Source organism: Oncorhynchus keta, chromosome 18 (genome assembly GCF_023373465.1).
Source record: "Oncorhynchus keta strain PuntledgeMale-10-30-2019 chromosome 18, Oket_V2, whole genome shotgun sequence".
NCBI lineage: Eukaryota > Metazoa > Chordata > Actinopteri > Salmoniformes > Salmonidae > Oncorhynchus > Oncorhynchus keta.
The window spans coordinates 51,023,444-51,037,011 of record NC_068438.1 but is presented as its reverse complement, the minus strand read 5'-3'; the positions used below and the strand labels follow the sequence as shown (position 1 = coordinate 51,037,011).

At 43.5% G+C, this 13,568-nt stretch overlaps 2 protein-coding genes across 2 annotated transcripts in view; one reads left to right on the top strand and one right to left on the bottom strand.

The window, feature by feature from the left end:
* usp16 (ubiquitin specific peptidase 16) overlaps positions 1-2,909 on the bottom strand; it is a gene marked incomplete at its 5' end in the record, with an annotated part of 46,041 nt that extends 43,132 nt beyond the window's left edge. The window contains 6 exons of the mRNA XM_052468768.1: positions 21-108; positions 274-404; positions 998-1,096; positions 1,610-1,887; positions 2,122-2,237; positions 2,809-2,909. Of these exons, the coding sequence (XP_052324728.1) occupies positions 21-108; positions 274-404; positions 998-1,096; positions 1,610-1,887; positions 2,122-2,237; positions 2,809-2,909 (813 nt within the window). The remainder of the gene's footprint in view (positions 1-20; positions 109-273; positions 405-997; positions 1,097-1,609; positions 1,888-2,121; positions 2,238-2,808) is intronic.
* A 3,112-nt stretch (positions 2,910-6,021) lies between these two features.
* rwdd2b (RWD domain containing 2B) lies at positions 6,022-11,164 on the top strand. The gene is made up of 6 exons (XM_052468833.1): positions 6,022-6,591; positions 6,731-6,952; positions 7,705-7,772; positions 7,868-8,085; positions 8,887-9,058; positions 9,271-11,164. The coding sequence occupies exons 1-6, from the start codon at positions 6,574-6,576 to the stop codon at positions 9,521-9,523; spliced, it is 951 nt and encodes a 316-aa protein (XP_052324793.1). The 5' UTR covers positions 6,022-6,573; the 3' UTR covers positions 9,524-11,164.
* The last annotated feature ends 2,404 nt before the right edge of the window (positions 11,165-13,568 follow it).

The window sequence follows — 13,568 nt, the reverse complement described above, 5'->3', positions numbered from 1 at the left end:
CTGGTAAAACACAGTCTTACTTTCATCTCCTCGGCTCTCATCCCATCCAGCAAGTAGCGTAGAAGCTCCTGGCTATCCTGCTGCTGAAACCCTTTAAACCGTGCCGCTCTGGGGGGTGAACGGGGGGGCGAGAGCGATTAAAAAAATAAAGAACCTTTCTGATGTAAGAGTGCTGATTTCAACAGAAACTTCACTTGAAAGGAGAAATCTAAAAAATAATAATAATAATAAAATAAAGATAGCAACATTAATATGTATAATCTCACTACTCACTTTTTGCAGACCTGACTGAAAAGTTCTCTCGGGGTGACCACCCCCTTCTTAGTCTCCTGGATCTCATTCAGGATCTGACACATCGCCACGGTCAGAGACCCCGGAGGACCTAGCTGTACCAGGATGGGTTCCTGGAGGAAACAGCATCATCAGCAACAACAACAACAACAACAACAACAACAGAACAGGGTATTCCATTGAAGTATAAACCAGACTGGGGGGTGGAAATGGGGGGTGGAAATCAGTCAGGAGAAAACGTTTAGTTACGGTGTGATCTACTGAATCTCCAGGTTTAGTTCATTAGGATCTCTATTAGCTACTGCACATGCAACAGAAGTACAGAACAGTAAGGTGAGGAGGTCTAACAGGAGAGGAAGGGGAACCTACCAGGTCTGAGGAGACTCCAGGTGAGGAGGTCTAACAGGAGAGGAAGGGGAACCTACCAGGTCTGAGGAGACTCCAGGTGAGGAGATCTAACAGGAGAGGAAGGGGGAACCTACCAGGTCTGAGGAGACTCCAGGTGAGGAGATCTAGCAGGAGAGGAAGGGGAACCTACCAGGTCTGAGGAGACTCCAGGTGAGGAGGTCTAACAGGAGAGGAAGGGGAACCTACCAGGTCTGAGGAGACTCCAGGTGAGGAGGTCTAACAGGACAGGAAGGGGAACCTACCAGGTCTGAGGAGACTCCAGGTGAGGAGGTCTAACAGGAGAGGAAGGGGAACCTACCAGGTCTGAGGAGACTCCAGGTGTGATGGTGACACCGGTCTTCTCTTCAGCTGTCACCTTGTTGATGACCTGTCTCAACATCTGTGTCTGAGAGAGGGCCTGCAACAGAAACATGAAGAATAATGGTTTATTACTCTACAAATATAATTCTGAACTAAGCTAAACTAATAAATAGCAATAGTAACAAGCTGAACTGTCACATTCAGACCAAGGCTGTGTATGCATACCAATAGGGCTCTGGTCCAAAGTAGTGCACTATATGGGGCCCTATAAACTCTGGTCCAAAGTAGTGCACTATATGGGGCCCTATGAAGCTCTGATCCAAAGTAGTGCACTATATGGGGCCCTATAAACTCTGGTCCAAAGTAGTGCACTATATGGGGCCCTATGAAGCTCTGATCCAAAGTAGTGCACTATATGGGGCCCTATAAACTCTGGTCCAAAGTAGTGCACTATATGGGGCCCTATAAACTCTGGTCCAAAGTAGTGCACTATATGGGGCCCTATAAACTCTGGTCCAAAGTAGTGCACTATATGGGGCCCTATAAACTCTGGTCCAAAGTAGTGCACTACACCATGTAGCCATTTCAGACACAGCCCAAGGTTCCTTACCTGAACAACAGAGTTGAAGAAACAGGTGTTTCCAAGGTTACTGAGTCCTCTAACTGACAACGGACAGCTGCTGGCTCCTCCCACTGCACCGCTGCTGGCTCCTCCCACGGCCTTCTGTCCTCTAGTCAAACTGCTGCTCTCTTTCAAACCATTTTCTTTCTTGCCGTTCTTCTTCTGGTTTTCTTTCGGTTGTGTCACTGTGTTCTCTTCCTTCTCTTCTGCCTTGGTTTCCTGTGGCTCTTCTATCATGCTGTCCTCCAGCTTCACTATTGAATGCTCTGAGTCAACCACAACATCATATCATTACAATACTAGTTAAATCTGATGCTTATCTAATCATGTAGTCAGTCGTATTGCGGTAGAATTCTGTGAGAATTGATTGACTGATTTAATTTGATCATTCAAAGTAGAAAGCTGTTTCAAGCAGAGACAACATTACATACATTAAAAATGATCAAAGATAATGACACACTAAAGCCCAACAGGAAACGTAGTCTAGATATGGGACTCACTTCTCTGTGGACTTTGTTTCCGGGGCTCAGACAAGGCCTGTTTCTTAATGTTGTTCACCAACTGAGCCAGATGGCCTGTTTTAGAGTACTGGACATCATCATCACAGATGTAACACCTGTATCATAAGACCACACAGGACAATGGTCAGGGATGTAAAATGTTGAGGGGGGGATGTTTTGACAACAACAAAAACAACAAGCGCACTGTGTTGTGTAATGTGGTTAAGACAGACTTTAAAATGTGAAATTATAAATATTTTTTTATTATCATGTTTCTGAACTTTGACCCAGTTTTGCCTGGTCAACTCACGCAGTCAGGTACAACTCCTTTCCTAGTTATTGGGCCCGTCACCAAGCATTTATTCAATACCATTCACAGTTCCTTGTGTACAATATGTCCTTCTTCTACATGTGCAGTCTTCAGTGAGAGTGATGCAGGGTCTGGAGTTTACCCTGACCACGCAACTTTCTCAGGGGAAAAACTCTGGTCTCTTTTCTTCTGGTCGTGGGACATGGTAAACCTGCTGGACCCAGTATGATAAGAGGAACAGGCCTCCGTCCCAAATTGCACCCCATTCCCTACATCTTACACTACTTTGGACCAGAGCCCATACGTAGTGCACTATGTAGGGAATAGGGTCCCATTTGGAACGCATTGCTCACAGACACAGTGTTCCATTGGCTCACCAAACGCTCCAGTTGTCCAGGCTGAGCACCAGACAGTGAGGGTCTGACCGAGGCTTCTCGTAGTGCTTGATAGCATGCTGATCCTCAGAGGTACGCCCACACCCCTGGCAAACCAGAAAGACTGTTCGTCAGGTACATTTCACACACACACACCTCTACAATTGTTCACCTAATACCTTTTTTGCACTATTGGTTAGAGACTGTAAGTAAGCATTTCACTGTAAGGTCTACTACACCTGTTGTATTCAGCATTTCACTGTAAGGTCTACTACACCTGTTGTGTTCGGCATTTCACTGTGAGGTCTACTACACCTGTTGTATTCAGCATTTCACTGTAAGGTCTACTACACCTGTTGTATTCAGCATTTCACTGTAAGGTCTACTACACCTGTTGTATTCAGCATTTCACTGTGAGGTCTACTACACCTGTTGTATTCGGCATTTCACTGTGAGGTCTACTACACCTGTTGTATTCAGCATTTCACTGTAAGGTCTACTACACCTGTTGTATTCAGCATTTCACTGTAAGGTCTACTACACCTGTTGTATTCAGCATTTCACTGTAAGGTCTACCTACACCTGTTGTATTCAGCATTTCACTGTAAGGTCTACTACACCTGTTGTATTCAGCATTTCACTGTGAGGTCTACTACACCTGTTGTATTCAGCATTTCACTGTAAGGTCTACTACACCTGTTGTATTCGGCATTTCACTGTGAGGTCTACTACACCTGTTGTATTCAGCATTTCACTGTGAGGTCTACTACACCTGTTGTATTCAGCATTTCACTGTAAGGTCTACTACACCTGTTGTATTCAGCATTTCACTGTAAGGTCTACTACACCTGTTGTATTCAGCATTTCACTGTAAGGTCTACTACACCTGTTGTATTCGGCATTTCACTGTCTACTACAGGCGGGAGTCGTTGATTTGATATCTAATGTATTTCCCATCTCCTCTGATGAAGCCTGTCAGTCTTGGCAGCTGTTCTAGTCTTCTTCAGGAACCTGTTGTATTCGGCGCACGTGCTGTTGAGTCTAAGGAACACTCTGTGTCCGGATATGGTTGCACAGCAGCAGGACCCTACAGTCTTGGCAGCTGAGAGGGGACACACCAGGAAGAGACGGATAGTTAGGCTAGTTCATGGTAGCTAATAATGACATTGTATCTGTCCTGTATTGGTGAGTGAGTGAATGAGTGAGTGAGTGACCCTACCAGTCAGGTCTATCACTTCGTCCTCTCTAGGACCTTTCTGCCTCCTCTTCACCATCTTGTCTGGAAGATTTTAGACACCTGACCTAGACAGAATGAGTCATCATCACAAACTGCAAGTTAGCCAGAGAGGAGTGTAACATTAGCTAGCAGTTTCATGTTACTCAGTTAAATATAAACCTTCTGACTTGAAGAAAAAAAAACTGTAGTTAACGTTACTACCTAGTTGTCATTTATAGGAACAGATTTAGCTAGCCTACTTATAAGCTGTGTAACGCTAGCTAGTTAGTTAGTTAATAAGAAAAGCCATTGTTACTGTAGTTACCATTACCGTCCACGGGCGTCTGTCAAGCATCCACTACACATGTTTTGATTCATGTATTTAGATAATTGCAAGAAAGAGATCACACAATAAATAAACATAGCCAGCAACGTGACTAAATATAGGTACCAGTCACCAACCTACCCGGCGGAGGAGCGCTTTTTGTGAATCACAGTCGGCCGTTTCGTTTTCCCTTCTTCGCGTAAGACTCCAAACTACACATATCTCTGTGCCGAGTCCACATCTATAGCTAAACGACCTTCAGGGAAAAAACTACACAAAATGATAACTATCCATATTTTAAAACAATAGCATCTTAAGCCAGTTGCCACATATACTTGAAAAAATAAGAAGCGCTGTGTTGGTGGTGGTGGTGGTGTACGGCCACCGATCGAACAATGAGACAGATATTTTACCGGATGTATAAATGTGAAGCATCCGCTTGGTGTTTCCATCCAATATTCTTGTGAGAGGAAGCCCACTGGCCGGCAGTGGGAGAAGACTTTGGCCAACATTCAGCAAATTTTCTCATTGATAAAACATTTGATTTCAATAGTTTTCTGTTCCCGAAATCTGTTATGAACAGAGTGGACTAAGTTTTGTTGACAACCCTTTGCGAAGAAAAATAAAAAGCAAATAAAGTCGAATTCAAGTTAATGCACACGCGCACTTCATATAGTAGGCGTTCCCTAACGGAAATATGCAGATAATGCTGAAACGCGCCAATAGGATCTCTCTAGCTCTTCCCACCTTCTTGCCTGTTCCGCTCAGTGTGACTAATTTGTTCCCATTGGAAACGACAGGCTGTTGTCTATCTTGGTATAGTTATACATCTTTGGTAGCACTGTGAAGCAAGGTTTTGACTAGAGGGGGTACAGCTACGACCGGAAATGACTATTCGTAGCAGGTTAAAATAGCATTTTAACTAAGCCGAATCCTTTTCCTAACCTTAACCTAATTCAAATCAAATGTTATTTGTCACATGCGCCGAATACAACAGGTGTAGGTAGACCTTACACTGAAAGGCATATTTACAAACACTTAACCAACAATGCAGTTCGCCTGACCTGCCACGTGAATTATCCTAACCTGATGCATACATTATCCTAACCTACTACGAAAAAGTAACTTCCCCGAAGTCGACAAGAATAGCTAAGTATTTCCGGGTCACGGATTTGTGGAATTCTTCAGAATAAGAGGCTGTATACTTTGTAAATTATTAATTACAGCGAACATTATGTGACATTTGCAAAATGATCGATATTTTATACTAGTTATCATACAAATAATAATAAAAAAGATGTATTAGATATGTTTTTATTATTATTTTCACGTCTAAATGGTGAACAATGTTTTTGTTGTTGTGTATTCCAATAATTTATTGCGTTAAACGTTTGCTGTACATTGTGTCGCAGTAAAAAGGGGTACATTCAACTCCGGAGTGCTTCTAGTTTCCAAATCCAGAGTTGACACCCCGAGAAGCGTCGCTGCTAATTTAACAGCCCCTTAATTAAAGAGTGGCGAATCCGTTTAAATCTAATTGGACATACATATACATTTTTATAACAACCAAATAATTTTAATAACTAACCCACAGCCTGTGGTTTCCAACGGGAACTAATTGAGTCATTCTGGGCAGAACAAGCTAGGTGGGCAGAGCCAAGCAGAGCTTAGCCGAGATCCTATTGGCGCGTTGTAGCATTATCTGCATATTTCCGTTAGGGAACGCCTACTCTGTGCAATAAACTCAATACGCCCTTTCGCACCTTCTAAACAAAGCGATTTATTAAAACGTTTGCAAAGGGTAAAGTCTACAAAACTTAGTCCACTCTGTTCATAACATATTTTAGTTTTGGGAACAAAAAACTGTATTGAGAACAAATGTTTAATCGATGAGAACATTTGAAGAATATCGGTGTTACATTATATCTGTCCCGGCGTACAGCCGATCTAGTAGGTAAAGGTATCCGGGTCGTTTGAAACGCCACGCTAACATCGTAAACTAATCGTAGGGATTTTAAATAATTATATTTGGTAGTGTGTTAAATTGACGTGGTGCAAATAGTCACTGATTCCCTCTTACAGAAACGGATTTTCTGTCCAACTAGCCATAGATAGTTAGCTAATTTTTTGACGATTTGCAACGAGCATACTGATGGCTAACAACGAATGAGTTTGGGTCCTCCGCCATGGAAAGCATGCTGTTATCTGTTCGCCTTATCAAGAGAACATGACACTCCCTGTGATGGTGACGTGTAACTTAAGTTCTTTAAATCTGTTTGATATCTGCATGTGCTGAAATAATCACTTCCCCCATATGTCCTCATAGGCTAATTCCGAACAAGGAGTCTTAATAACAACAAGGCTATAACACGTATTTTCTGCAGGAATCTTCGAACATTATGGCCCATCTCGAGCAGGCGGAATCTCACCTGGCCGAGATAGAGCTCCTCTCCAGTATGTACCCCGGTGAAGACGAGCTGGTGATTACTGACCAACTAGCTGTGGCTGAGCTCAGGGAGTATGTGGAGGGAGCAACAGATACCTATCCTCTGTCCAGACCACACATCCTCATCAAACAGAAGCTGGACACTGACACTGTGAAGGGGGTAGGTTAAAAGCACAGCACATGATAATCATTCTACATTCATTTGGCATGACTGACTCACTCAGCTGAGGACATATTTGATTTAAATGTGATTTATTTAACCTTTATTTAACTAGGCAAGTCAGTTAAGAACACATTCTTATTTACAATGACTGCCTGGCAAAAGGCCTCTTGCAGGGACGGGGCCTGGGATTTAATAAAAAAAATATATATATATTAATATAGGACAAAACACACATCACAACATATAGAGCAGGGGTTTTCAACTATTGCCAGACGAAGTCCAGAGCCTGCTGGTTTTCTGTTTTACCTGATGATTAATTGCACCCGCGTGGTGTCCCAGGTCAAAACCAGTCCCTGATTAGAGGTGACCTGGTGTCCCAGGTCAAAACCAGTCCCTGATTAGAGGTGACCTGGTGTCCCAGGTCAAAACCAGTCCCTGATTAGAGGTGACCTGGTGTCCCAGGTCAAAACCAGTCCCTGATTAGAGGTGACCTGGTGTCCCAGGTCAAAACCAGTCCCTGATTAGAGGTGAACAATGAAACAATGCAGTGGAACTGACTTGGGAGGTCCAGTTGAATTTGAGGGCTATAGGGAATATAAACACACAACCTGACAATCATTAAATTATATTCTACATTCACTGACTAGCCAGGGATATCTATAGACTTGGATCAGCTTACCAATATGTACATAATTTTTATATTTATTAATTTAAACATGAATTACCTTCCTTTGTCCTCTTCCGCTCAGGTGAACGTGACCATATCTTGCACCTACTCATCCGACTACCCTAATGTCTTACCTGAAATAGCTGTACGGTAAGCCAGATCTGTCACCCTGTAGCCTTAATAGAATTGTTTGATGGACACAAATGAAGTTGTTTGAATTGAGTTGAGTTCCCCCCCCCCCCCAGGTGTCCTGACCTCAGACGATCCCAGCAGGCCCAGCTCCACTCAGACATGAACACCTACCTCTCAGAGAGCTGCTGTGGAGATGTCTGCGTCCTCTCTGCCGTGGAGTGGGTGAAAGACAACGTACACCTGTACCTGACCGACAAGAGCACATCATCATCAACAGCAGCCCCTGGCAAGAGAGAGTCTCGGTCGACCTGCTCATCTCCGCAGCCCCAAGGTGTCTTTATACCTGGTGTATTTATTGTATGACATTATGTACCAAAATGTTCCAAATAACAACCCTTAGCACTTTGGGATTTTGACAAATCAGTAACTAAAATGTATTGTTAGGTTCTAAAATGAACCTATTAAAACGTAAAGTAAAGCTTAAACCAAGTTTATTCACCCTATTGGGTCGATACAGCTGCATAAGACAAAATACATTCACACAAGCCCTGATATTTAACCCCTCCTCCTAGGCTGAGTCTCCTCCTCCACATCTGTACAAGCACTGATATTTAACCCCTCCTCCTAGGCTGAGTCTCCTCCTCCACATCTGATCAGCCAATGCGTGTCTGTTGCTAGACAGAACCATAGTGAGATCTGTTCTTCCTCACTTCATCAGACCTGACCTCTACCCCAAAGTGCTCACTCCTCCCCAACTCACCGCTGTCATGTTGACTCGTACCAGACGGTGTCCCTTTTCCTCCCATAATGGTGGCTAACAATAACATAATGTACACGTCCCCTCTCCCCCAGTTTTTGTATATTCTACCTTTATTTAACCAGGCAAGTCAGTTAAGAACAAATTCTTATTTACAATGACGGCCTAGGAACAGTGGGTTAACTCCCTGTTCAGGGGCAGAACGACAGATTTGTACCTTGTCAGCTTGTGGATTTGAACTTGCAACCTTCCGGTTACTAGTCCAACGCTCTAACCACTAGGCTACCCTGCCGCCCAGTGACATAAAGAAGTATATTTCCAGAACCCAACAGTATATATTATTGTAATGTATTATAATTATTATTATTATTATAGAGCAGTTCAGTCGCCTGTGGATCTACAGCCACCACATCTATAATAAGAGGAAGAGGAAGAACATTCTGGAGTGGTCCAAGGAGCTGGATCTGTCAGGGTTCAGTATGCCTGGCAAGCCTGGGATCATCTGTGTGGAAGGCCCTCAGTCGGCCTGCGAAGACTTCTGGGCCAGGTAGGGTTATACATGTGTAATGTGTTGGTTTTTTTTGGAGGGGGAGGGGGGGGACTCTCCATCCATTCAACATTTATTTTATTTTTTATTTTTTTTACAAACGTACTATTCTCAATAGGAATAGCATTAGCATCAGACTGTAATATAGCATGTCACCATGTGTTTTGGCGTATTCTAAAGCTTCTAGAACACTCTCCTCTGTCTGTTTCCAGGGTGAAGGTTCTAACCTGGAAGAAAATCATTATTCGTCACAGAGAGGATGTTGCCGTGGACAGTCTGAGGGCTGAGGCCAGCGTGGCAGACCACACGGATTCCCTCCGTAGGTTCACAGGGTTCGAGGAGGCTGTGTTTTATCCACACGGGAACAGAGGAAACCATATGAACCTGGGCCAGCTCTATCAGTACCTCAACGAGAGAGGATGTGGAGACGTCTTTCAGCTTTACTTTGGAATTGAAGGAAGGTAGTATAGCTGATAGGATAGGTCCCTTAACTGTTGGTTGTACCCAAATGTACGCTGTATCCACGTGAACCAATGGCAGGAATCAAGTATCCACGTGAACCAATGGCAGGAATCAAGTATCCACATGAACCAATGGCAGGAATCATGTCACTAAATGAACCAATGGCAGGAATCAAGTATCCACGTGAACCAATGGCAGGAATCAAGTATCCACGTGAACCAATGGCAGGAATCAAGTATCCACGTGAACCAATGGCAGGAATCAAGTATCCACGTGAACCAATGGCAGGAATCAAGTATCCACATGAACCAATGGCAGGAATCAAGTATCCACATGAACCAATGGCAGGAATCAAGTATCCACATGAACCAATGGCAGGAATCAAAGGATTTGTACATTAGGTGATGCATTTTCAGTAGGAGCCTAGTATGCTTTTATTTGTTTACTGCATACATTACTAAACAGTACGATTAACACAGTATGTTGTTTCAGTAAGTAGTATGCAAGACAGACATTGTCTATGGGGGTTATTTTTGAATGTTAAAGAAATCTGCTTCATACCAAAATAATCTACAGGTTGAGCTCCAACTACAGAATACAGACACATGATCCACAAAGTCCTTACGTACAGAACACAGTTGCTTCTCTGTAGAATCACTCTTACTGTTCTTAGCATGACGCTCACCAACTAATGTAGCACCACAGGAGTCAGGGACAACATAAATTAAGAGAGAGGTGCAGCTAATCCACACAGAGATGAGCCCACAGCTAATCCACACAGAGATGAGCCCACAGCTAATCCACACAGATGAGCCCACAGCTAATACACGGAGATGAGCCCACAGTAAAGTGAGAATGGTGGTTTGCTGGGGGGTTTACTGAACCCCTTCTCAAATACAGGCCTTGAAGTCTAACCCCTACTGGAGTTTATCCTTCCTCTCTAAACACAGATTCAGAACTGTGACACCAGGTCGGGGGGAATCCCTAACTACCATGGGGGGGAATCCCTAACCACCAGGGAGATAAGACAACCACCAGTGCTGTGGATATTATATTATTATATTATATATATTGGATACCATTGCTCAGATTTGTGTATGCCTGGTTTCCACACCTCGTCTCCATCAGCCCCTATTTTCAGAAGCGTCAGCTCCAAATCCTTTGTCCGGGATCACCTGAAAGGTGGGATGGTAGTTTCAACCATAGTAGCAGTCAAATGGAACACAAAGTGAGAACGGTTTTACAGATTCGTCACAAGTCTGATCAAACTTCTTATTTTATGCATTCAATACATTCTACAAGCAAACAAACTCATGTAAAATATATCCAACTATAAATAAGAATATGGGTGGTAAATGACTGAGTTAAAAAAAAACTCAATGGTGCTCGGATAGGGAATTACTGTGCTAATGGCTATGAATGGTTTGTCCCGGGAGATGAGTAACCTTGCCTGAGAACTGAAAACGTATGTTAGCTTCCTGAGCCAATGTCTTGGCTTTAGCACAGTTCATCATGTCAAATACAGTACGAGTTGCACCTGTATAATGATTTTGTAGATACAAACGATGTTTGAGGATAAATGCAACACCTGTAAACATGTCAATTGATATGTGAATAAATTCAACGGGAATTGCAAGCATGCAACTCAATTTGAAAATGAATACAACTGGATGTCATAAGGTGAATGCACCAATTTGTAAGTCGCTCTGGATAAGAGCGTCTGCTAAATGACTTAAATGTAAATGTAATTTACTAAACTTGCAACTGGTGAATCTTCTGTGAATCAAAACTACATTTTGCGCTCTTGAGTTTTGGCACTAATTCAGCGACGAACCTCTGCCAAAAGTTTTGTAGCTGCAAACAAGCATCCGAGAATAACACGAGGTCTGGTGGACCAACCGGGTGAGGCGTTGTCATTCTTACACGTGCTTTCACGTTTCACTGGGTTCCGGTCTGGAAGCATGCTTTCCATTGTGCTAAATATGGATAAAATGTGTTAAAATTACGAGCTAGCTAAATGATATTCACAGAATTTGAAAGCTACGACAAGGCGTTACCGACGAAGAATTAAAACTAGTGGTTCCACATAGCATAACCGCTATAAAGCTGGTGCAAGCTATCCAGCCTCTTTTCTATTGGCACAACATGTCTGTTTAGCGAGTGAGCTATCATTAGAGGCTTCTGGCCAGCCTGCATCTTAATATAAATATATATATATATGCCATTTAGCAGACGCTTTTATCCAAAGAGACTTACAGTCATGTGTGCATACATTCTACGTATGGGTGGTCCCGGGAATCGAACCCACTACCCTGGCGTTACAAGCGCCATGCTCTACCAACTGTGCTACAGAAGGACCACGTGGTTCTTACTTTCTGTAACAGAGCAATTGGTCTCGCTATGTACTTGTCATTTCTTACTTATAACGACAGCTGTTGCAGAGATATTATAGAATGGAGGAGATACGAATCTCATTGGACAATAAATGGGGGAACGTGTAACGCCCCATTCAGCAGACTGATCAATGGCGTTCGCGTTGTCATGGTGCGTCACACCTTTGCTAAGATCAGTAACGCAATCCTTTTCATCAAAGTCAAGGGTAATGAGTCGAGAAAACCTGCCTATTATCCTCGAAAGTATGTAACGTCACGATTTCAAAAGCTATACGATATTACAGAAAACAAGTTAATTATCTCACATCTAGGAAAAGAGAATGTACTTCTTCGTGTAAATTCTTCTTCCTGTTGGGTTTGTTGGCAGCTGGCATCCAACATTATGGCGCATTACCGCCACCTAGTGTACTGGAGTGTGGGCGACTGTTTCTAATGGCGACGTTCTCGTTATACTCTTTTAACTGATTTCCTGGTCCCCCTTCATGCTGGATCTCAGTCTCTCTCTCTTTCCTTCTCATACTGACCACACTGTATCAATACATGCTCCACCATCTCTGTTTCCAGGCAATAATCACACTTTCCTATCACATTTAAAGATGTATTCAACCGACTGTGTCCCACCCTTAATCTTGTAAAACAAATAGCCTCCCCTCTTCTGTCCCTTCCTGCCATCCTCCCTGACTTTCCTCTGTACTTGAAATAAATGCCTGCTCTTTGTATCTCTATTCCACTGCTCCTGCCATCTCTGCACCGTCACAAGCTAGCATCATGTCCATATCAGACTTTTAGCCTCTGCTCACTACTAAGTGCTTGTTTAGCCAGTACATCAGCTGCCTGGTTCCCCTCCACCCCCACATGGATCAACACCCTCCCTATCTTCCTGTAGTCTCTCCAATCAGATGGATCAACACCCTCCCTATCTTCCTGTAGTCTCTCCAATCAGATGGATCAACACCCTCAAATCAAATTTTATTTGTCACATACACATGGTTCCAAATGGCAAGATGTTAATGCTGAGTCTGTAGCCAAATGGATTGTCCCTATCTTCTAGTTCCAAATGGATCAACAATGCAGTGGATAACCTAAGTCTCTCCAATCAGATGGATCAACACCCTCCCTATCTGTCCCTAGTCTCCCCAGATGGATCAATACCCTCCCTATCTTCCTAGTCTCTCCCAGATGGATCAACACCCATCTTCCTATCTGTCCCAAATGGATAGTCTCTTCCAGTCTCTCCAAATGGATCAACACCCTCCCTATCTTCCTGTAGTCTCTCAATCAGATGGATCAACACCCTCCCTATCTTCCTGTAGTCTCTCCAAATGGATCAACACCCTCCCTATCTGTCCCAGATGTTAGTCTCATGGTTCCAGATGGATCAACACCCACACTATCTGTCCCTAGTCTCTCCAGATGGATCAACACCCTCCCTATCTGTCCCTAGTCTCCCCAGATGGATCAATACCCTCCCTATCTGTCCCTAGTCTCTCCAGATGGATCAACACCCTCCCTATCTGTCCCTAGTCTCTCCAGATGGATCAACACCCTCCCTATCTGTCCCTAGTCTCTCCAGATGGATCAACACCCTCCCTATCTGTCCCTAGTCTCTCCAGATGGATCAATACCCTCCCTATCTGTCCCTAGTCTCTCCAGAT